This window comes from Oenanthe melanoleuca, chromosome 5, assembly GCF_029582105.1.
Source record: "Oenanthe melanoleuca isolate GR-GAL-2019-014 chromosome 5, OMel1.0, whole genome shotgun sequence".
Taxonomy (NCBI): domain Eukaryota; kingdom Metazoa; phylum Chordata; class Aves; order Passeriformes; family Muscicapidae; genus Oenanthe; species Oenanthe melanoleuca.
In genome coordinates this window covers 5054813-5080360 of record NC_079339.1, presented here as the reverse complement: position 1 = coordinate 5080360, position 25548 = coordinate 5054813, and the positions used below count along the sequence as shown (strand labels likewise).

At 37.7% G+C, this 25548-nt stretch overlaps 1 protein-coding gene across 1 annotated transcript in view; it reads left to right on the top strand.

Moving 5' to 3' along the window:
• Positions 1–2637: 2637 nt before the first annotated feature.
• Positions 2638–25548, top strand: part of SLC17A6 (solute carrier family 17 member 6) — a 31009-nt gene continuing 8098 nt past the window's right edge. The window contains exons 1-8 of the mRNA XM_056491961.1: positions 2638–3237; positions 6365–6617; positions 7545–7663; positions 19929–20043; positions 21886–21973; positions 22073–22159; positions 23082–23224; positions 25241–25390. Coding sequence (XP_056347936.1) covers positions 3152–3237; positions 6365–6617; positions 7545–7663; positions 19929–20043; positions 21886–21973; positions 22073–22159; positions 23082–23224; positions 25241–25390 — 1041 coding nt within the window. The 5' untranslated portion in view covers positions 2638–3151. The remainder of the gene's footprint in view (positions 3238–6364; positions 6618–7544; positions 7664–19928; positions 20044–21885; positions 21974–22072; positions 22160–23081; positions 23225–25240; positions 25391–25548) is intronic.

The following is a 25548-nucleotide window of genomic DNA, read 5'->3' as shown; positions in this document are numbered from 1 at the left end:
ACCACGATGAAAATTTTAGCTTACTGTGTAATTTTCTTCAGAAAGATTAAAACTTAAAGAGAAGAGATTTATATTGGTGTATTGACCTTGAGCTTCTCTAAAAGAGTTATACAATATTTAGACACTATTCGGAGAGCCATTTTAGAAAATTTTGAGGCTAGATACATAGCAATAAGAAAAAATGAGCTAAGAACCACATCTGGAATTCTTCACCTCCAAAAGAGATTAAGTTCTTGAAATAGCTCAGCTCGAAATTTGTAAAAAGTAACTATTTATAGAAATAAAAGGGTAGGTGAATATTCAATCCTTTAGCCCTCACATGAGCAAAAGTTAAATCCAATGACTTGCTGAAAATTGTATTTAATTGCAAGATTTCAGTATGAAATAATAGGTTTTCTGTTCTATGTGAAAAACACAGACATCTGCAGTATCTTGGATTGCACCATATCATTCCACAAATACTGTTAGAGCCATTTCAGAGCTGCATTTTTTAGCAACTTTTGGCTGAATCTCTTTCCTCCTGGTCAATATGTGAACATTTAGCAGTGATCATCTGGACTAGAATGTTCTGCATAGTATCTTATTTCACTTTACCACTGACACCAGTGGAAAGAGCTCATTGTGATTTCACTGAAGTTTGAGTGCACTTTTGTGGGTGATCTGTCTGTGACACGTGTTTATTATAAAAATAATTATCGATAACAATTTTGATTAATGTTATGTTCTGTTTCTTCTAGAAATTGCTTATTTTACCAAGGTCAAATACTTAATATATCATGTATAAAAAGCTGACAAGACTGTAAAAATTTTGTAGAACTAATGAGATTAGCTGTCTACTGCTATCATGTGAAGCCAAACCAGCTGAGCTTGATCAGGACGTGACTCAGTAATATCTGGAGGTATCATCTGATAGATATGAAATTTCCATTTCAGGTAGCTACAGCAGCAGAGCCTAGACACTACAGGATTTTACTGTCCAAGGTTGCTTGCTACTTTGCATATTTTTTGCAATTAAGGACTATCTAATTATCCTGTATTAAGAGAAACAACCAGGAATGTGCCATCTGGATTTTCTTCTCCATTTTGGTGTGATATGATAAATTATTTACCTTTCCCAAATCAATAGTAATTTATTTATTAAATGCTATTATTTTGCTAATAATTATTAGTGCTACTATGTAGCATCAGAGCCACGCCATTGCCGAGCTTTCTAAAAAAAGGGCCAGAACTCTTTGCACAGCATATATAAAAAAAGCCCCCTTGCCCAGCAGGCTTTACAAACTCAAATTCCAGCTCAGAAAAGGGCTCAGTATCCTTCTGAAAGGCTTGAATTGCAGCATCCAACCCCATGTAATGTATCCCTGCAAAACAATATTCTGTTCCTGCTGCATCTCAGAAAAATCTATTAATATGGGTTTCCTTTGAACATCAGCAATGGCACAGTGGAGCCGTGATACACTGGGAAGACATGCTTATGTAACTGTGCAGCTTTTCCTCTTCTGGGAAAAATCCTTTCAGGTTTGTGATGGCAGTGACTGTGCTGCAAACTACATTCAATAGCTACCGTGATGTACAAATCAGGTCTATGTTATGGTGCTAATTAGCAACATTTCAATTACATATGGTTTGTTCATAATTTATTTTCTACTCTAGTACTTTGTAGTTCTGCCAGAATTTTGAAAGGAATTATTGAAATTCTACATGGATCAGTCGTTATGGGAATTTCAATATTAAAATAATTGGTCTTGTAAAAATGTGCTTTGGCGCTGTAAAACTTCATTAACCCTCCAGCAGAGGGCAATATCTGAAAGAAATATTTCTATAAATCCAAACGGCTGATGCTTTTAGGCTATTGCAACTACAACACATGTTTTAATCAGCAATCTTCCTTTGAAAATACAGTTTGCATTTAGTTATCAACTGGGCAAGTGAAAGAGCTTAATAATATTAGAAGGACTTCTTTAAAACATAAGTTATATTTTTTTAAAGTAGCATATTACAGAAACTTTAATATTAAAATGAAATCTAAGAGAAATAAAATGGTTATGGCTTTGAAAGAAATACCGATTTTTGCATCTTCAATTTTCTTCAAAGAGATAAAAGTTTATTATTACTAGATTCTGAAAGGAAAAATAATTCGTTAGAATATGCTCAGTTCATTCCAGTGCTGTAAGTACTACAAATCAAGGTTGAGTGTTACAGTGGCCTATTCAGAGGCATAAAAACAGAGGACAAAAAAAAAAAAAAAAGGATGGAAAATATTAAATGCTTTGGAGAAAGCAGTCACTAATGGATTCCTAACGTTATCTAAAATAAGCTATGTGAGCAAATGTGGCTGTAGAGGTAAATACACCTTTGGAACGGGTGTTGTCTGTTTATAGCATTGCAGCAGCATTATTGCGGCCGTGCTCGGGAGTGGGACTGGCTGCACGAAGGCCGCGTCCTTTCCGCACACGGCGCTGTACGAGGAGCGGCGGCGCTCGCCCGAGGCGCGGAGAGCGGCGGGAGCGGCGGGAGCGGCGCTGGCCGCGGTGCTGAAAGGGCGAAGAGCCCGGGGAGAGGAGCCGAGGCCGCCCCGGGGGCAGCGCTGGGCGGGCGGGGGCAGCGGGCGGGGGCAGCTGGCACTCCGCGACTCCAGAGTTCGGCCGGCGGCTCCAGGGACTTGGCAGCGCCTGCCCAGGGCGGCGAGCGCACCCCGCCCCCGCCGGCGCCGCACCCGGGGACACGCAGAGCCGGCGCTGCCTCGAAACGCTACCGCAGGAAGACCTCCGTCCCCGCCCTGCCGGACATGGCTCTGCCTCCGCCCGCCGCTGCTGAACCCTGTGAGGCCGAGGAGAGTTTCTGACCGTGCCTGGCAACTCCGTGCTGCCGGGAACCCCGAGGGCTGCCTGCAGCGCGCTCCGACGCCCCTCTCGCTGCCGCACACAGGCGCGCTCCCTCGCCCTCGCCCCCCCCCCGACTCCGCACACCGTCTCTACCTTGCTCACACACACGCGCGCACTCTTCCTCTCATTCTCCCTTTACCCATAGGTGAACCGATAGCCACTGAATGAGGACGAAAAGTTAAGAGATTAAACCAATATGAACCACTGTTGCTCGTAGCAGTGCCGTATCCAGAGCAGAGCTTTATCCGGCGAGCATCCCCGCAGGAATGGAGTCGGTAAAACAAAGGATTTTGACTCCTGGCAAGGAGGGATTGAAGAATTTTGCTGGAAAATCTCTTGGTCAACTCTACAGGTAAGACAGATATCCCTTGTAGGATTCTACTTCCCAGAAAAAAAAAAAAAGAAATCTTAAGCGCCCGTTGCTGCAGGAGGTCGAATGCCTTGGGGAGGTTAGCGGCGCCAGGGTCGGGAGCTGTTGCTGTTCTGCTGGATATAATCTAGATCCTGGAAACTAGTGCTGAAGCTGCTCAATATGGCACCCTCGTAACTTCTCTATCTGACTCGTAGATGGTGTCAGTAAAGATGTAGTAAAAGATTACCCCACCTTTCTTCCACAAAAACAGGATCCCATCTTGAAATCCTAATCAGGAGAGAGCAGCAACCTATATTTTGGTTCCATCTTAATTTTGCAATGCACTCCCAGAATCTTGCCCTCTGCCCTTTACAAATATAGTTTTTAAAAAATCTGGTTTTGATTAGTCTTGTCTTTTGTGTAGTTCGTCGTCAGATGAAGGTAAACATGGAGATGCATAAATAATTGATATTCGAACGATTTTTTTTTCTCCTGAAGCTGAAACATATAGAGGAATGTGTTTAATTATTTATCCATCTGCCTTTAGAAGCACCTGCTTGTCCTATAAATTATATAGAGCTGCAATTGCTAAACTCAAAAACATAACTCCTGTATATTTCTTTATGTAAAGAACATTTCTATCACCGTCGAGCCTTGTGCACAGAGACAAATAAGCCAAGATTCTTGCATGCCTACGAAGTGCATGCATTAAAGTTCACACTTCGTTCTCCATCCAATCTAGTGACTTTAGTGACCTCCACAACGTTTGAGAATAGTCTGTGAAATTCCAATAAATTTTCGATTGTGCAGTCTGCGGGAAATTACCCCTAAATATTTGGTTTGGTTTGGGGTGTGTTGTTAGTTTGGATTGGGTTTTGGTTGTTGTTTGTTGTTGGGGTTTTTGTGTTTTTTTTTGTTTTGGTTTGGGTTTTTTTTTGTTTTTTTGTTTTTTTTTTTGTTGTTTTTTTTTTTTGGGGGGGGGGGTTTGTTAGTTTTTTGCTTTGTTTTTTGTTTGTTTCCTTGTTTTTTGGTTGTGGTGGTGGTGTGTTGTTTTTTTGTTGTTTTTTTTTTTTTTTTTTATCCCGAATTGCAGCTATAAAGTAACTGCGGATTTGCCTGCCGTGGGTAGGTCACGTAAAAATCTTTTTTCCATACCTATGCGGCAGTGCTGGGCACAGACACCAGGCTGTTTCACAGCATGAGTCACAACTTCTGCTGCCATTTTAAGGGAAGGGGACATATCAGTGAAGTGATACAGACAAAATTAAGGCTTCCATTTTCATAGGAAGTGTACCATTAAGAAAAGCCAAAAGCAAAATTAAAGTCATCAACAATGCAATTGATTTCCTACCGTTTTTGGTGATATTTAAGTCATTTTCAGTAGTTGAAAATTAATAATAAGAAGAAAGGATAATGCAAAATAACTGCTTAAAATATAATTAGGGAAATAAACTTTTTTTGTTTCCTTAAAGACTCTACAACATTTAAATAAAACTATTATCTCTACTATTTGTAATCACACAGTGAATAATGGAGAAACGGTGCTTGTATTTTCCAGCAAAACTCCGTTTGAATTCACACCTCGACTGACAAACGCGTGATTTGCTAATCTTTTTTCAGCTCACGGCAATTAAGTACTTTGTTTACTCTTCTTAGAATCTAAACAATTTTCTTGCCTCTTACACATTGATTTCCAGTCTATTCCCGAAGACAAGACGCCCATTCAGGGAGAAAACACCTACCCTTTATCCACACGAACGAATTTTGAACATTAACCCACGGTGTTTTGTTTTTTATTCACAACTTTAAGACGTTTCTTAATTCGGCGATCCTTATGCATGGAAATAATAAGCCCAAAAAAGAAAAATCAGGAGAATTTCAGCTGAGTAGCTTTTGGAGAAAATCCCTGTATTTTCTCCCGAACACGGATAACCTTTTAAGCTTTATTCTGCTAATTGTTACCGCCCTATCAGCCGCATGAATTAACCTGAAAGAGATGCTCCTCCGAGTGAGAAAACACTTCTAAAGCAGAGGTGAGGGCTGCGGTTGTAGAGTCCGGAGTGTCGGCAAATGGTCAAGTATTTGCTTCTCAGGACGACATAATTGGTTAGCTTTTCTGGTTTTTAAATATCTCAATGACTTCAGAAGAAGATTTACAGATTCGGCATGGGACACTTGCTCTATAAAGCTGATTTTTCTTGCTACTGACACAGCATTTTAAAATATTTTCCACAAAAGCATAATAATAATAATAATAATAATAATAATAATAATAATAATAATAATACCACCACCCCAAATATTCTAAACAACCTTTCGTGGTATTTTCCATCTGATTGGAAATAGTTGCAAACAACCATTTCCTTATAGATTCCTCCAGATTGTTTTCCAGGAGACACGATTTTCAAGTAAAACTGAGGGAGAGTGAGGGCAAGGAGATAGTGCTTAAAGCTGCTCTGGGAAGGTTAAACCTGCTAAGTGATCATACCCTCACAAGTGTAGCTTAGCACTGAGATCTTTGGGAAAGCCTTCTCCGGAGATGCCAGTTCTGGGTCATGTTTTCTTTCACTGCATGTGACAGCCATTTTGCAAATCTAAAATAAATAGCAATATCGCCCTCTCCTCCTCCTCCTCCTCGCTCCTCCCTCCCGTCTTTTTCTCTTGACGTTTCTTTTGTTCCCAGAACTAAAGCGAGGCGCACACCAAGATCACCCCTTGGTGTTTCTGACACAGCAAGGAGATAATAAAACCTCCAGAAGCCCGTTTCTGTTTCTGCGCCTCTTGGGCTGCCCAACATGGCGCCTCTGCAGTGGTTACAGATGATGTCTTCTTGATGCGTCCTACATATTTAAGGAGAAGTCTTTAATGATAGATGAGCAATTCTCAGCTAGAACTCCTCCCTGGGCTGCTGCGGAGGGGTGGCGGGGGGAGTTGGGGATGACTAATCGAGACTCCCACAGGTCATTGCTAAAGAACAGTTGAAGGTGAATGGGAAGCAAGGAATAAATCCTCAAATCAATCTCCAAGCCAAAGGAGCAGGGGAACGGTGAATTTAAGCCTCCAGCTCCCCGAAATTTTTGTGCCTTCAGGCGGCCAGGCCTTGACTTTCCCTTCTTTTGTCGAGCAGAGTCCTAGAGAAGAGGCAGAAGCCCGGGGACACCATCGAGCTGACTGAAGATGGAAAGCCCATGGAAGTGCCCGAAAAGAAAGCCCCGTTGTGCGACTGTACCTGCTTCGGGCTGCCCCGGAGGTACATCATTGCCATCATGAGTGGACTGGGATTCTGCATTTCCTTCGGGATCCGATGTAACTTGGGAGTGGCCATCGTGGATATGGTCAATAACAGCACCATACACCGAGGAGGAAAAATTATTAAAGAGGTGGGAGCCTTTCCCTCGTAAATCCCACATACTCCCAGTACAACTCTCAGTCAAACACCTCAACACAGGTGGGCTCTGAATGGTTTCGCGGCATTTTCCCTCACCTGAGCCCCGATGCTCCCCGGTCCCGAGGCATTCAACCCCCCTCCCCGCTCCTGGCCCCGCCGCTGCCCTTCTAAGGACGGAAATCCCGTTCTTGACGCAGAAACATTTTCTAGCGATTATTTCTACTTTTCCATTTCAATTCCTAACCCTAGTTTGAGGTATTATTGTGAGGATAATTCGTCCCCTGCCCTGTCTTTTCCACTTGAGAAACGCAGATATCTCCTAAAATAAACGTAGGGGATGGAAGAAGGGGTGCACCTCGCCGTAAAGGAGGTGGGGAGGTTTTGCAGGAATGTTTGAAAACACCAGGGGGAATTTGCTTTGACAAAATATGTTAAATGATAAGAGCCGTTTTAAAGCGAGTTAAAGTGTGGTGAGAAAGATACGACAAATGCAGATGGGTCTCGAACACCCAGACCCACAGACAAACCCCTGACGGTTTGCTGCCCGCACAGGAGGGAGGTGAGTGCGGGCTGTGCGCCCCCGGCCCCGCCGCGCTGCGCTGTGCCTGAGCCGGAGATTCCGCGGGTCCCAGCGCTGCCCGGCGATCCCTGCCGCGGATCAGGGGCACGGAGCCCCCTGTCCCTCTGGTGTCCCAGGGAGGCACGGGCGATGCTGGTTCTATTGCTGTCCCCGGGTTTGGTGTGCTGATCCAGCGGGCAGTCCCGGCGTTTGCCGGGGGGGGGGTGCTGGGGCAGAGCCGGGAGCCGGCGGCGAAACCCCTTCGATTGCACTGCGGGTGAAGCTAAAGCTCTGAAGTGGCACAATTACAGCCTTCCTCTTGTCTTTCTCTTTTTCTGTCCCGGTGCCTTGCGCTGGAAGAAAGCGAAGTTTAATTGGGATCCTGAAACAGTTGGCATGATCCACGGCTCTTTTTTCTGGGGGTACATAATCACCCAGATCCCCGGAGGGTACATCTCGTCTCGGCTGGCAGCAAACAGGTAAACAGCGCCTAAATAGGGCCCCGAGCCCCCGTGGGGCTGAGCTCTGGACAGGCGGGGCTCCCCTGCAACTTAACCCCCGCTCAAAGGCAGCGCCTTAGGAAGCGAAGGACCGCTCGCATGCGATCCGGGAGCTCCACTGTGATGGTGAATTTCTCACCCTCCTTCAAGTAACCCCCTGGTTTTGCGGGGGGATATCCTATGTTGGTTTCCTTTTTCTTTAGACAGTCACTTAAGGAGGTTGTGGCAACGATACTCAGACAACACCTATTCAGAGGCAAATTCAAAGATTCATTATTTCATCAAAGCTTGAGATATTTTTTTCCCCTGAGATTGAATTAAATATTTTTGTGATTTTTGTTTTAATGAAAAGGAAAACCGTCAGCAGGATCTTTTCATTAAAGCATAAATGAATCTAGAATGGTCGAAAAACATGTTTAAATGAGACTTCCACAATGAAAAGGAAGTGCAGATGGTCTGGGGACTTAAGGTCTCGTTTCTATGGTGTCTGGCAATTTTTCAAGCACCCAGGGTGCGATTCTACCTGTTAATTAGATCCACTGAGTATTCGAGACACATGAGGCTTTCACATCCATGCTTAATGCCACAGGCTCATCATTTGCAGAGGCAGCAAAGGTCCTAGTGCCACCCTTCAAACCAGTAACACACTAAGTGCAAATAGATACTAAACTCAGCCACATATACCTTTAACTCTTCTCAGGAGTGGGCAACATTAAGTGTAGGTTTGGATGGGCAGAGAGGCTTAGCCTGACGAGCAAGATGGCTTATGTGTGCTTGAGACTGAGAGGAAGGAGAGAGTGTCGCTAAAATAAAAAATGGTCTCTTCAAGATAAAAAGATTTTAGAGAGATCTACAGTAGAAACGAGTGTTTACAAACGGAGAGATGCTCTGTAACTGAGAAAACACTAATATTCAGAAATGTAAAAGGCTTTTTCAAATAGCAATTAATAGCCATTAACAGCAAAGGACTATTTGCCTTTTCTTCTACCTTTAATAATTTTTGCATCTTTACACAGTCTGTAACTCGTCAGGATTAATTGGAGTTTTGGTTGAGTAAAGGCTGCAGAATCTGACCCAGAGAATCAAAAGCTGTCTTCATTCACCCAAACAACATCAGAAAAGCCGTTTGAACCAATTCAGATGTAAAGTGATGCAACTACATAGATTTGCAAGACAATGACAGGGTCATAGCCAGGAAAAGTCAGTAGTAGAACCACACAAGTTGACAGGTTCGAATCAAATTTTTCTCTTCTTCACAAATACTTACATTTATGACGATAGCTGAGGACTAATCCAGTTGAACTGGATGTATTTTATCTAGTCACGTATTATTCCTGTGGAAGCACTTCATGCCTCAGGTGCATTGTATCATTCCAAGGCATCTCTCTGCCTATATATTCTGTAAGGAACCCAGGTTACTTGTTAACGCCCCAAGTGGTGTGACGAAACCCCTTATTTTCTTTTTGTGTTTTTCACAACCAAGTCAATGACTGTAATTGGATAGTGATATTTATCACCTTGGGAGACTGATGAGTATCTGGCTAGAGTTTATGACCCTTTCAAAGACTCAGACACCTTTATGATGCTGCTGAGACTTGCTGTGGTCTTCACATTTCACAAGTCATTTGGGGTATATATATAAATGTTGTCAAACTTGTGGGTTCAAAAACATCCAATCCATCAGATGATATATTAAACTTTTGGTTGACTAATTCTGTTCTACATATGACACTTGAGTGCAAAGTAATATTAGAGAGGGAGGGACCACTCTGGAAAGCAGTCTCACTGAGTAGGATCCTGAGCCATGTGGGACTAGAAACACATCACAAGCTTTCAGTATGATGCTCTACTAAAGTAATCAGTGTAATCCTAGAATGTTTATTTTTCTTTATTTAGTACAAGGAGTGTACTTAAGTCAATGACATTGACCTTGGATTTTTGTGGGTAATTTGCGTTCATATTAGTATGGGTGTTGAAAAATTAGAGATTGCTTTAGAGATCTTTAATTGCTTAAAAATGACAGTATAAAGTGATGCCTAGTGAAAGAAACAGCAAGAACTATATATTCAGGATACATGTATATAAAAGATTGCTAGGAGATAATCTGATTGTAAGTATACATATAATTCCACTGGAAAAATTGCTTGGTATAAGTGTATGCTTTAGTCCTCTGGAAAGATATTACAAGAATCAGCAATTGACAGCCATACAAATTTTTAAAAGCTTAAATAGTAACAATAATGACTACCCATCACTGGTCCAAACAGAGAAATTATGTGATACTTATTTTTCATTAACTTGTAAATTCCTATAATGGAAGCTATGTTTTAGCTACTGTGAAATGTTGGCAATAGAGGGATAATTAAGAAAAATATTAGGGATAATCAAATGTTAAGGGCTGTTGCCATAGTGAATTTCAGGTTATGTGGTCCTATAAGTAAGCACATGTTTTGTTTTTAATCTAGAAATTTAATAATTTAATTCAAATTAAAATTCCCTATCTCACATTCATGCTACTTTAGCTGTCTGTGAATGAACTACCTGCTGTGCTGTCACACACATATGGAAAGGTGTGAAACTGTGCCCAGTTTTATCCCTTATTTCAAGATAATTTGAATATTATTATATCTTAAATTTCTGATACACCCTTTAAATATTCTTTATGTTGGAAATCTATAGCAAACCCCTTGCCCTACCAAAAGCAATGCTAAAATGCTGTGGCAGTATTTCCTCACTTATTTCCTAAGTGAAGTGTTTAAGCACTTACTGCAAATCAGGAAAGATTATTTGAAATTAATAGGGCATTGTTAGGTTACACCATAGATAATCAATTCCCAATGTAATTATATATTTAAAATAGAAATTCCAGTTTTGACTGTATGTGCCAAGCATTTTTTTCAAAAGTAAATCTGCAATAATCACATACTATTTTTAATAAAACAAATCTGAGGGCCCATTTTAGCTCCTTTGTGTATATTCAAACATTAGAACGTTCTAACTCAAAGAGACACAAAGGGCACAATAGAATGCCACTTTTTTAAAAATTAAAATCACCTATGGTAATGACATATTTCTTACTATCTGTCAAAGCTCAAATCCTGGCACTATTCACATTAAAAAATGTAACTACATGACTATACTACATTTCTCTACAATGCAATTATCTCTCATCTATGCGTAACTCTTAATCATTGTCACTCTAATCTGAATGAAATTACACAAATTAACATTTCTCTTCAAATTAATCTTTTTTTTCTCCAGTGCCATTCTTTTTGTTATTAAAGGCTAAATCTTTCTTCCCAGCAAGTAATCTGATAGGATTATTTGTATGAATAAAATGAATGATATTTTAGACAACTGTCAGTGCATCTTGTCTCAGAGTCCCACAGAATTTCACTGAGCTGTCATTAGCATGTCAGTGAAATCAAAATCTCTCTGACTCAGCCTTATTGACAACAAGCATAAAGATTTAAGGTAAAGTATTGATTTAGAAATACAAATAGAAAAATGCCCCAGAAGTTCACATCTTTACATTTCTCTGTTTTGAAAAGAGAAAATGTTCCATTCTTTTAGCAGGTAGGCATATTGTGTGTTTTCTGATTTGCAAACAATGATTAATTCACAGCATGAGTAGGGGATTAGTGGATAATTAAACAAGTGCCAATTTCTGGACTTCTGAGGACTTAAACTGACCTTGTATTGTGAAGGAAACCCCCCCAGAGCTGCAGTTGCCAATCCCACCTTTCATATTCAGTCCAAAATCCTGCAGATTGAGCTGGTCTCTGATCCCTGGCACTGGTGTGGGGCTCATGTGTTTCCAGGCAAAGAAGCCAATATTGCACAAAACCCCCCAAGGTGATTTTGTCACCCTACTGCATTGCAGATTCTTTTAAGTACCTGTCTTTACAAGAAGGGGACTAGGGAAACTGGAGGCTGGTACTGCTGCTCCCTCTGCCATATGTTTCAGGGTCCTTCCATTTTTCTGTCATGAATGATGAAGCTGTTTTCACAATTTAATGATGCAACAAGGGATTTAGATGGGGATTTTGCTTGATAAAAGGGGGCCTCAGATGTGTGACAAAAATTAATAATGTATCCAAGCCCTTATTATACTAGATTAGATGGCGGGAGGTCGACTTTTACATATTAATGCTTCATGAAGGGCTTATAATAGGATTTAGTATGAAGAGCACAGAGCACATCCCCCTCCTCCCATAAACACATATGAATGAAAATAACCTGTTTTATCTCGATTTAAGAAAGCCAGATAAAGCTGTTTTACTTTGGTTTCTGGCCACAGGCTGTTTTTAAGGAGATTCGGTTTTAAGCGATTCTCCCATGAAGCATGTTCAGCCTAGGACTGGTGTTTGGGAATAAATGTTCACCTCTGATGGCAAAGGTAGATTATTCTCTCAGTTTTTTTGGGCAGCTGAGTTCATGTGCCACTCCAATATTCACGGCATAATCCCATTTTTGTTAGCCCTGTGCCGTTTTATGCAAATTAAGGACCCAATTCAGAAAAAAACTACATTCTGTCTATCATTTAGGAAAACATCAGTTGTCAGGGTGAGCATTTCACAGGGATATTCTTACAGTAGAGGGGTCAACAGAGTCATCGAGAAACTAGCCTATACTAGACAAAAGTCAGAGTGACTATATGCCACAGAATAGCTAAATAGTGTCTCCCCATAATGGCTTCAGTTCTACTTAGTTGATTTGAAATATGTAAACATAAGTAAAAGTTATTCCAAGAAGTGCTATCAGTGTGATTACAGACTAGACTATCACAAATATTATCAGGAGTGTTTAGGTTACAAAGGAGATGAACAAGTTAAATCATAGGCTTATAATTTTAAAAAATCAATATAGATAGTGTAAGTCTTCCAATGAGTAGCTACTCACAGTTTTCAGTCAAGGAGGTGAATGCGAAGAACAGCTGAAAATGCGTGGAGAGAAGCTGAAAAAAAATGAACACCCCCCCCCACACACTATTTTCAAGCAAAAATAATCTTTTCAGAGTTAGTAAAAGCACACTTTATATCCACATATATTGGAAGCAGGTAAACCATCATTAATAGAGTTTAACTTTTAGTGTTCAAGGCACCTCAGACAAGAGTGTTATAGGCTAAACGGTAATTTTCTCTAGTACAGAGAAGCAGCAGTACAATACTACATTGACAAATGTGAAATTTTGGAACTAATTGAATACAGAAGAGGAGTAATCCTTGAGACAGAAAATGCAGAGAACCAAATTTATCCTTGACTAATTTTTTCGGGTCTAAATATAAAATTTTCAGAATTTAGTCTCCCTTGTTGAGATATAACTACAAGAGTAGGGTTCTGCTTGAAATTTGATCTTATTTTTGCATTCCATCCTCCATCAATGAAAATTCTTTGAAATCATAATCTGTGTAAAATTCACTACACAGTGAATTTATGTAAAATTACGCCAGATACTTCCAGAGAATCATAGAATGGTTTGGGTTGGAAGAGACCTTAAAGATCACCCAATTTGAATTCCCATGTTATGACACCCCTTTTAGAGCAAGATGATAAAGAGACTTCTTATTTGTTAGGATTATATCATCCAGATATAATGCTGTCATATAACTTTGCTCAAAGTTTTCTTCTAATCCTGGGTTTACATGAATCCTTACTGCATTAGCAGTGGTATCTAATAAATAAAACAGTCTCTGAAACAAAACCCAGGGATGCTTCTGACCATTAATTGCAGGCACTCTATGCAACAGGTACCCTTAATCACCTCTACTTGCTTAGTTATTTCACCCCAAAACAATTTGTACACTGGGTTTGATGCAACAAAATGTTATCTAGGTTGGTTGCATAAAACCACTAATGTCACTGTCACTTTTCTCTGAAGGAATCTGCCTTTAATCTGAGCAGTCCTGGCACAATCAGCTGTAACATGTGGCCTATGTATCAGAAAACATTCCAAAATGCAGTATAAATGTCCAGCTTTTGAGCCCAACACCTAGTAGTCATCATCCCAAACATCTCCAAAACATTTTAAAATTAATCCTACAGATGATTCCATTGATAAATGTGTTATATATCTCTCAATCAGCAGAGAAAGTTGAACCACAGCCTAAGCCCTAAAATGATTTGAATGAGACAGTCCTGGTTTGAAACATTGTCTAGCAGATTACGTATTTAAAGAGCAAGCTGTCCCAAAGCTAATGAGCTAGAAGGAATGAGTCAGAGCTTTATCTAGACATATATAGATATAATGAGTTGTAAAACGAAACCACAGGTTGAGAGATTCCCCAGCTGAATTCAGACAGGAAAGAGAGAGGATTAGTAGAGTGAGCAAGTGAATGAAGAAAAAAAGCAGACAAGGTGTAGAGGATTTGATTTGCTTAGTGATGCAAAAGAAAGAAGATAGAATTGCAGTTGTGGAAACTGAAGAGATTAAAACCATTAAAATAAAACAGAATGGGTAGAATACGTACTGGATACATGAAGTAAAAAGTTGGAAAGGAAAAACCGCTACTAAGTAGGGCAAATGTTTATAACCTCCCAGATGGAATCTGATCTGCTTATGAAAGGATAATGTAATGTACTTGCTGGTAAGAACAACAATTTGAATTTAATGACCCAGGATTCTTTTGCATTCATCATCAATTCCAATGACGCTGCCATCCAATAGAGCCCAAGTTTTTATAAAATACACATTGATGTATCAAAAAATAGATCTGCAAACAAGCAATGGAAGGTGCAGCCTGAAAACTGTTCAGCATCTTGGTATGAGTCAGTGGCATCAAACTATAACAAATTCAGGTCATCAAAATATATCAAAGTCTTAGAAGGCCCCCATCACAACTAATATGGGTAGAGATATGTTTGTGAGAAGTGTTAAGTGTCAGTTAACCCCTGAAATTTCTATATATTCAAAATTCTAAGTTAAAAAGTCGATCACAAATTGTCATCGCCAGCAACATTTGCGAAGAAAATATTCTGAAAAACTGCTGTAAGCCCATAGACATTCCAGTTAGCCTGTCTTGTTTCTTTCTAGGCATTATGTTTTACTGGAAACAACTAAGCATTTAATACAGCATTGAGTAATGTAGTTCCTCTCAGACAAAATATTCTTTGGGGCATATAAAAATGCAACTTAAGAATGTCTATGTTGTGTTGCTGCCCTTTGCAGGAGAAGGTGTCACAGGCGGAAGAAAGTATACATTTTAGAAATCTTGAGCTGACAGAATAGTCCAAATAGTCACATTCTGTGATACATATTCTGCTGCTCAGAGCTGCTGCTGGTCTAGGATTCTCCCAAAAAAGCACTGTTCAAGAAAGAACAGCAAAGGAGAATCAAAACCTAGCTAAAGTTTTTATATAGGTTTCATAAAATAAGTCTTTGTTCAACATATTTCATGCGATTTCTGTAAGGAAAATGGCAAAGCAGTTCACCAACTGGAATCTGAATAAATTTCATTTATTTTATAGTAACAGATTTTTTTCATTTAATCTTTAAGCAAGGTTGGGAAAATTTCACAAGAAGCCTCATGTTGTCAATCCTCTTTATTTTCTACCCTTACCTAACAAAATTTGTAACTATGAGTAGGGAAAATGTTTTATCACTGTTTACAAATCAAGTATTTGGTCAATACTTATACTTTATCCAGTGAAAATAATGTTCTCTAGAATATGATCAATATTAATGTAAAAATGTCAAATGCAGAGGTTTTTCAGAAAAGAACATGGGTTAAATTTTCCATGTCAGAATTAATGAATTTGTAATATTTTGAATTTTATTTATTGTAGTGGTGCAAAATGCTTTCACACACACCCCCACACCCTTTGATTCCCTAGAAAACTAACAAAATAATCATACTTTCCTATTCAGTAGATAGATCTTCCGTGAAATGATGATCAATGGCACTTTGAAGGGAAAAACTATTCAGTTACAGTCCTGAATTAATTTTCTATGGAAGCCATTGAATGCTTTCTATATTTTCATATTTTTCAATGCAAATCTATTAAAATACGTGCAATGATGTTTTATAGTTGAAAGTGACCAAGACTTACTGTCTTTAATTATTTTGAATTTTAATGAAATTATGTTAATAATTCACTGACACAGCATTTATTTACACATCTTAAAACTACAGCATTTTCTTGTTTAAATAAATATTTTAAAAACAGTTTTAAACTGATTTAATAAAGAGTTACTTTTCAATTTTTTTAAAGGACAAATTTAGCTAAGGTACTTCATATGTTTTAGAAAAGACATCTAGAAAAGGTATCTATAATTTTCATTTTCTCCAGGAGACTTCTTCAGAGAATGGAGACATCGATAATTGTGGAATTATGGAATTTGTCAAATATGTTAAAAATTGGCATAAATAAAAACACAGGGGACTCAGATGAGGAATTGATTCCACCACATATGCATTTATGAATTCTTTGCAGCAATTTTCATTCCCAATCACTGGGTTAAAAGGATGCCTTTAACCAGGACCCCTTGCTTTCAGATATCCTATACGTAATGCGATATGTCATCCATCTGGCACTCAGCATTTGAAGTGCACTGTGCTCAGCTCACTTTTTGAGCTGACACTGCTTCCAGCTGAGTAACAATATCTGTAACACACTGCAGAATGCTCATGTAATGTGAATTGCCTGACAAAGGTAGACAACTGCAGTGCTGCTGCACAGATGCAGAGATTAGAAATCCTGAGATGAAAATAAATACAATTATTTTTCTTTTGTCCAAAAGAGAAAAATGAGCCAATTGACTTGAAACCCAAATAGATTCATTTCCCCTGCGACCTCATTCCATTCTAAGCACTTCTCCTGAGCTGTCAAAGCAATTTTCTTTCTCTTCTCCCATCCCAAATGTCTTGCATTCAAATATGATTTTGCTATTATTACTACTTATATTACAGGAGGATTAAGTCACAGTTCAACGCCAGCAATACACTGAGGATCAGTGTTAGATTCTGATTTTTGGGACTGAGTCTACTCAGTCTAGAAATACAAATAGATAAGTAAAGCATAATCTTTTGTTTTTGTTTTGCTTCTGGTACATTGATGAGGACCAGAATTTCTTGGGCTTTTCCCCTTCTCCTTGACATACTACTACTGCATTTGTTGTCTTCTTCTGTATATGGATATTTTCTTCCAGGTATAGTTGCACAGTTGCTGATTTTGAGTCAGAAAGGAATTTTTTTCAAGGCTAGGGGCTGCTGTAGACATATCATGACATTTTAATTCCATCCCAATAAAAGGGCCAAGAATTATGGCAACATCTTTGGTCTTGCCTGCTTTATCTCTGTGATATTTCTCTGCAGTTTTCCCAGAATTTACCTTTAATCTGCTAAATCTCTTAATTTTTGCCATGGCATTAAAATGTTTTGGGGGGTTTGTAGTGTGCCCAGAATCAAATGGATTTTCAAGGGTACTGCTGAATGAAAGTGCAGCCACATGGATTTCCTAGGTTGGCTCACTTCAGAGCACAGCTGTGGAAACACAACTGAAGCAAGATAGAACAGGGCAAAAATCTTTAAATCTGTGCCTCCAATAAGGGCCACACCTCTCCATTCAGTGTGACATCAGAATATCAAGAGGGGAAACAGATACTTTTATAAAAATGCAGTGGGGTGTGGAGAGGAACGAACACTCCTAAATGAGTTGGAAACTGTGTTTTGCAGGGAACTCTATCTGTCTGAGAATGAGCATTAACCATCAATGCATACGACAATGGAACCACACACGCATTCAATTTGCCATGAAAACGTAAGAAATCTAAGCTTTCTAACCCATTGCTGGAGTTAACGTTGTAGAAAAATTGAGCAAGATGAAAAATTAAATCTAAAGGACCATAAATCACTAGCGTAATAGACAGAAAAAAATGTAAGCAGAAAAAAAAGGATTATGCAATTTGAGGGTTTGATGTGTGAGTCAGCAAAATAGTTTGGAAATGCCCTAGGAACAATCAGAATGTTCCATTTCCCAATTAAATATATTCAAATCTGAGCTGCATTCAAATATACTTTGACTGTAGCTCAAAATAATTTTTACTTGATCTAAATAATAATAATAAATGAGTGAGATATTTAAAGCAATGAAACAGTAAGATTTTACAAAAACCAGCACTATATCACAATATTTTATTAGGTAGAATTTAGTATTTATGGAAATAAACTTAAGAAGATTAAAGAGCACAAAGGAGAAATACTTATGATATTTATCATTGTGTGCTGAGAGATGCAAAATATAGAAATATTTATTTGGTCTTGATTAAGAGTTATAAATGAAACGAAATCACTAAAATAGCCATACATGACATCGCTTTTAAGAGGGATCCACAAAAATAATTAAAAAAGCCATTTCTTGCAAAAATCATAATGTAAGTATAACTTATTCTACTCTCAAATCCTTAGATTTTTTGGGAAATCATTCTTATCAAGCATAGTTCAGAGAGAGAATTGACTCACAACTGATGCTGTGGAATTATTTCATCATCTGCACCCTGATGTAACAGAATATTTTCTAGTATTTGTGTGTCTAAATAAAGGCAAGAAGAAGCATGTCTCTGATAATTCCTTCAGTTACATTTTCCTTTGTCTTCTAGAAGGAACAGACTCCAGGAAACAGCATCTCTTTAGTAAACATGAGAGCAAAAGCAATTCTGGGAAACCCACCTTTCAGTTGTGTGCAAATAGAAGCTGATTTCTGATACAGAATTGAAAAACTAGAGTAAATTTACTTGAATAAATGCTCACCTACTGCAATAATTTTGTAAATCTCATCCTTATAAAGAGATGGCATTTTTTTAATATTATGTCTTCATGTGATTTTAACAGGACAAGACACCATTGGAATTTATGTGAACATAAGGAGGCATTAAATTGTAAGGAAATTAAGAGCATGTAGTTTTTGGAGTAGGAACTTTCACATAAAGAAATCAAGAGTAAAAGACAATTTAGGTCAAAATAGTCCTCACAGTGCACAACAATCATGTGCCCAGTCAATCCCGGCAAATGCATTGAACATGTTGACAAGCAAAGAAATATACTGTACAGACAGCTAAATGTTCTTTAACTTGAGATGGAGATCAAAGGGAACACATTAAGGTGACAAGATTAAGAGCTGTTTAGCAAAGCTTCCTTATCATGCCCTTTATTTTGTGTCAAATAAAAGTTGCATATACTCAGTTTGCTATTTGAAGATTTGTTTCAGACCATGATTCTAAATACAGAATGTGAAATATTGTGTCTTTGAGGAGAATATTCATCCTTCTTCTTTAGCCCAAGTATCCTGCCTCTCTAGCTTAAGTTGTATTTCTCAGTGTCTTATGGAACTGTACCAGTTTCTGAGGAACACAAGTGAAGGTCAAAAGTTTCTGTCAAATCAGTTCCACAACAGATACCATGATGTCATATGTCATCAGATTTATACTTGCATTATATAACTTTATTAAAAAAAAAAAAAAAGACACAATAATGCTGGAGAAAACGTTTCCTCCTACAAGAGGTGGATATTAATTGAATCAAATAAAAATTCAGTCAAATCAATGGAATTGAAAATGAATCACACTTCATACATTTATTTAAACTTTGTGATGTGCTTTATTTGAAGTTAGGATGCTGTGGAATCAAAATAAGCAATTTTCAGTGAGTAGCCTCTGAAAAAACAACAGTAGGAATGAACTCTTTTCTATGGATATGTGTTTCCAGATTGATTGACTTGTGTCTAAGAAAATCCAACCTCTGAAATTCTTCCTGATGGTTTTGGCCTGTATGAAAGTGGATTTTCTTCTGCTTTGCAAGGAGTAAATGCATGGTGTCACTTTCTTACAATTAAAACACATGAGAAACCCTTTTACAGACCATCTCTTTTAGCAAACCATTTGGAGACATTTTCTAGTTTTGTTTCTAGAGGAGGGAGAATTCAATCAAATTTGGTTGAAATCAGTGTGAAAATTAGTGGAAAGTGGGTGTTTATAGGGAAAGTAATATTTATAGCTGTGATTGAATAAGATATATTTTCTTAGGAAATTATGCTAAATAGATAAATGCACCCATGCTTGGCCTGGGTCTTACCAGACAGATTATTACACTAGATGGAAGTAGACACTTATCCAGTCCAGTCAGTATATTCCCCATATAAAGAACCCATGTAGGGAACTATATCTATATTGATAAATGAGGGTAAGAAGAACAAGTCAATTGGAGCAACACTGAAGTGATTTGCTTTCCCTTTTTTTCCACCTTTGCAGAGTATTTGGTGCTGCTATACTGCTGACATCTTCCCTCAACATGCTAATACCATCTGCAGCCAGGGTGCACTATGGATGTGTCATCTTTGTTAGGATCTTGCAGGGCCTTGTAGAGGTATGGAAAAACTATATTAAATAACTAATGTGATACATGTTTGTTAGCCTTTAACTAGCCATTGTAACTTTGGAAGGAAGATAGAAATTGTTTTAAATTTATTACTAATTTTGAGTGCAAAGGATTTCAGTGTATTAATTATAGCTATTTGATTTTCTGTCAGCTATAAAATTTCACAGCAAAGTATTCTCTGGCTGAGAAGCCAGTGGGATATGCATTTAGCACTGATGTTTCACTAAACTCCTGTACTGCATAGCGCTCAAGAGTTACTTGCTGGTCAGCATCACAGAATAAGTACGTAATAAAACCCTAAGTCCTGACTATGTCATGTTTTCTTTGGAAAGAGTAAGAGATCTACCATAATTTAAAAGAGGAAAAAAGTAACTGAGCCTTTCCCTTTCCCTTTCCCTTTCCCTTTCCCTTTCCCTTTCCCTTTCCCTTTCCCTTTCCCTTTCCCTTTCCCTTTCCCTTTCCCTTTCCCTTTCCCTTTCCCTTCCCTTCCCCTTCCCCTTCCCCTTCCCCTTCCCCTTCCCCTTCCCTCTAATGTACTTTATCGTATTAAAAGATTCCAAAAAACAGTGAAGAAAGTGCCTGAAATTTAGGTGACTGTCAACCAATTTCTTAAAATATATGTGTATAAATCTGGATCCGTTCCAGGCAAGTGATCTGCATGCACAAATAGTGTTTTTCACTGCAAAATGAGAGGAAGAGAAGCAAGTGGGTAATAAATTACACAAGAAAATAGCTATTGTAGACTCACACATCTCCAATATTGTTCAAAGGAATTGTGAATGCGAAACATTCCAAACTAAACTTTTTGAAGAAGGTTTATGATAAATAATGACCATCTTATGATTATATCTTTAAATATTTTTTAAAAAAACTGTTAAAATACAGAAATGAACAGAAAACTGGTTACAGGATCTTCTTTCGAAACAGAAGAAATGATTTTACAATTTTCTTCATATTGAGGCTCATCCTCTCAGTATTTGTGAAACACTCAGTAACTTCAATAAGTTATTAATTTTTCTACTTTTTGGAGAGAAAACAAAGTAACAGATTAGGAGAAAAGTAAATCTATATAACCTAGATTTTATATATATATATATATATATATATATATACATATATATGGTTTATATGCATATACCATAATTTTTAATCAGGAATTGTGTAGAATTACTGTACATTTCATATAACATCTCTTAAAATTTCAACACTGCCGGTTTAGTTTTCCTATTCCTAAGTTGAAGGCTGGTTTTTAAGAGAGACCTGAAAGGTAGCTGGCTTAAGATTAAGTCAAATAATACTTGCTTTACACGGTCAAGAAGGTTCATTAAAGACAGAGTGAAAAACTTCTCTCAAAATTATATTTCTAAAAGGTTATAGATCTTATTTTCTAGTTTTAGAGTGGTGGGACTTTAATCTATATTTCCTAAATAGTACTTTAAATGTTAAATTTTAAAAATGAGGGTTGGATGAATTGGTCCTGCATTAGAAAGATTGCAGAGGGTCTGTATTGCCACCCTTCCTTTGACTCTGGTTCTTGTGCACTAATATGCTTTCTCTTTAATTATTTGCAATTCTTTCCTGGAAGGGGGAGGGGGAGCAAACCATGTTATATTTGTTTCATATGGTCTCTCTAATGATTTGGAGCGATACACAAAACCTGTTTCAACTTGAATAGATATCAACGTTTTTCTGTGGCTGTGCTCTGAGTTTGCTATAAAAGTGCAAAGCATTCTCAACCTCTTGTTTATAGCAATTAAAAATAAAAACTTATGCAAAGACAATTAACTGAATGACTGACCAGCATTAGCTAACTTGTGGCACATTCCCCAGGGGGTCACCTACCCTGCCTGCCATGGTATTTGGAGCAAGTGGGCCCCCCCATTAGAAAGAAGTAGGTTAGCAACCACTTCCTTTTGTGGTAAGTAACTTTGTATTTTTGTCTTTCTTCCATTTGTAATGTACAAGTGTTTTGAAACTGATTTTTTCTTCCTTTTCCTCCACGTGTCTTGTTTTGTAGGTTCCTATGCAGGAGCTGTCATTGCAATGCCTTTAGCTGGGATTCTAGTGCAATATACTGGGTGGTCTTCTGTGTTCTATGTGTATGGTATGCATTTCTGCTCATTTCACTCCAGTATTGTATGAACATACTTCACCCTTTGTAAAAATGTGAAAACTACTGTTATGGGGACAAAAACCCCAGAGAAGTGGGACTTCTAAGCTAAAAAATACAGTCTAGAGAAAAGGACAATGAAAGAACAGAATTTAAAGAGAAGAGTTTATAAGAAAGCAACATGATTAAATAAGAAAAGCTAGCTCATGTTGAAAGCTTCATCACTTTTAGCACAAGCAGTGCACACTTCTGTGCAGATCTATACTATCTCTGCTCACATTAACATCTCTCACACTGATAAAACTGCAAATTTAGAGTACCTGCCCTGAATAAGTTAGTCTGATTTTTATCTAAAGACCTACATAACTTTATTCTCACTAGTTGTGCTAACCTGCACTGAGAGAAAAGAATGCCCCAAGGGAATTCATTCTGCATTTATGTGAATTTAGTAGAAGCATTATAGAAATTTAATAAACTACTCAGGAAGTGCATTGCTATGTTGAAAAGAATTGCCAGTCTTCTATTTTGCAGGTAAAAAATTTAGGGCAGTAATCAAACAGCAGCATCTTAAAGCTGAATGGGCCTTCATTTACAGTTTAGTAAAATGAAACGGAAGCTGTTTCATTGCATTGAATTGTACAAATTGATGTTAAGATCAGTGAATATTTACTTCCAGTAAAATCATTCTGTAAATGAAGCAAAGACTACTTCAATTTGCTTTAGCTCTGCATGTACTTTGCACAAGTACTATTCAGAGGATGAAACTTTCTATTGGAGAGTTATTTCTACTGAGAGAACTCAGGAAAGAAGCACTGACAATTTCCATATAAATTTGTTGTAATTCTTCACAGATCTTTCTTCCTGTTTTGCTGCTTTAATGTACATTTCATTTTAAAGTCTTTCTTTCTATTCCAAGGGAGCTTTGGTATAGTCTGGTACATGTTTTGGCTTTTGGTTTCATATGAGAGTCCTGCAAAGCATCCTACAATCACAGATGAGGAAAGGAGATACATAGAAGAAAGCATTGGAGAGAGTGCCAACCTCCTAGGAGCAATGGAAGTAAGAGTATTACCTACACACTGGTTTCTAGTGAGATATCCCAGCACCCAAATAAAGACAACAACAAAAAAATCCAACACTCTCCTTTAAGATCAAAAAGTGTGTTTTGAGCAATTTGAACAAATGTGTTCCTGAGGGATGGGAAGATCTTAAATCTGCTGGTGGATTTCTGGGTGGATACTGTTTTTGAACAGTAGTTCAAAGTTCTAGTTCTTCTAGCAGATGACTCATGGAATTTATGCTCCTTTTTCTACTCCAAATTATAAACAAGAGGTACAGCTACATTTGAAACTTCAACTTTACTTAGACTTTTCTTATATCTTGTTGAAGGAATCAGTTTCCTTCCTACATAGTAATTTCTGGAAGGTTTTGCTCTTCCTAAAAGCAAACTGCAGGAAAAGCAATACTCAGTATCTCTCGAGGTCACCAGAACATCAGAAAATGGCAATCCTTATTGTTTTATGTTTGGTCTGCCAGAAAGACTGCAAGTTGCAATAGAGCATGCTTTGAGATCCGTGAGGACATTTCCTATTATTGCAGTAATTTTGCTTGAGACATGTTATCAAGCCTCTCATAATCTTAGTTCTGTACTGGTTTAGTTCTCAAAACCTGCTAAAAACCATTTATGAACTCTGAATTTTCCAGCCACCTAACATTCCAATTGTGTTAACTAATAGTCATCTTATTTCTGTAACTGCTGAAAAGCTTTAGAGAAACTATTGCCATGCTTGCTCTCCCAGGAAAACGTAAAGAAAATGTTTAAGCCTCACTTCATCTACTTAAATTTTTCCCCCATCCATTCCCAGTAGACCTTCATTATATTTTCTATTTGGTCAGAACACTGCTTCTTGATTGAAATCAGGAATTAGCAATGTTCATCTTACTAAAAACTTTGTTTTGTATTAAATAAGGATCTGAAAATATTAAAGAGTCATTTTTTGATAGCTAATATTTTTAGGTGTTATTGAGGGCCTGTCGCAGTTGATATTCAACAGCATTCAGTAGGATTCATGGTTTTGAAAATCTGTGAAATTAATTACTTTGAAGGATATCCATATAATTCTAATTTGGACTGTACAATTTCTGTATTTTCTTTTTTTTATTGTGGCTTTTTAATTAAACATTTTTTAAGTGATTATCTTGTATCAGTAGTTCAGTTGCTTCTAAAATATTTAAGCTGAAATTCTTCCCATACCATCAAGTTAGATTTTCTGGCTGGCTTCTCATGAATTAAGTCACTTAATTAATCCTTACCTCTCACTTAGGTGTAATTTAAAAGGTATACAGGGAGTTGCACGTCTATGGGCTGTTTTTCGTTGAAGAAAAGCCAGTGTTCAAATCAAAGGTAGACTGAATTCAGCCTGAATTCTTGCTGAATTGATTTTCAAGCACATATCTGAGTATGGATCCTGTGTTTGGACACAAGACAGATGGGTGGAAGCCTGGCCTTGTGGACAGGTGCTGGGACTCAGCAGGATTGTCCATCTGTCTTTCTTCTTTTCTTTCTGCAATGTATTTTAAAAATACAGTAAAACAAACAAAAATATATTAACCAAGCAGTTTCAGCTGAGGCTTGATTTAAAAAAAAAAAAAAAAAAAAAGAAAGTAGAATACTGCAATACTGCAATTAAGATCTAAATGCTAAAATACATGTTTGCAGTAAATCTGAATTACATTGTCCAATCTGGCTGTTGCCTTATATACAGCAACATTGTCTTTTAAAGACAAGATTATGCAGAGACATTATTATTTAAAATGTCATTTAAAGACATTATTATTTTGGTCTTATGTCCATGTATGTTCATGTTTATGTGACTGAGATAAAAGCTCTTGTATATGAGTGTAATTATACAATTAAGTATCACTGAGTTTCTCCACTTGTGCATTTTGTAGTAACTTTTATATGCTGTACATATACGTGCTTGTTGGACGGTAGCTAGAAAAAGGGTAAGGAAAGGGAAGATGTATAGTTGATAATGATCAATATGGTAATTGGATCCCCTTTTTATGTTTCAGAAATACAAAACACCATGGAGAAAATTTTTTACATCTATGCCAGTCTATGCAATAATCGTTGCAAACTTCTGTAGAAGCTGGACTTTTTACTTGCTGCTAATTAGTCAGCCTGCTTACTTTGAGGAAGTGTTTGGATTTGAAATAAGCAAGGTATGCAAAAAGTATATAAAACTTTTATTTTAATTAAGTAAATATCAGATCTACATTTGTAGTATTTATGAATAGGAAAGAAAAGCGGTAAGCATCTTTATAATGCACTTACATCTTAAATCTTACTCATCCCAGTTCTTGTTTTCTTGACCAGCATG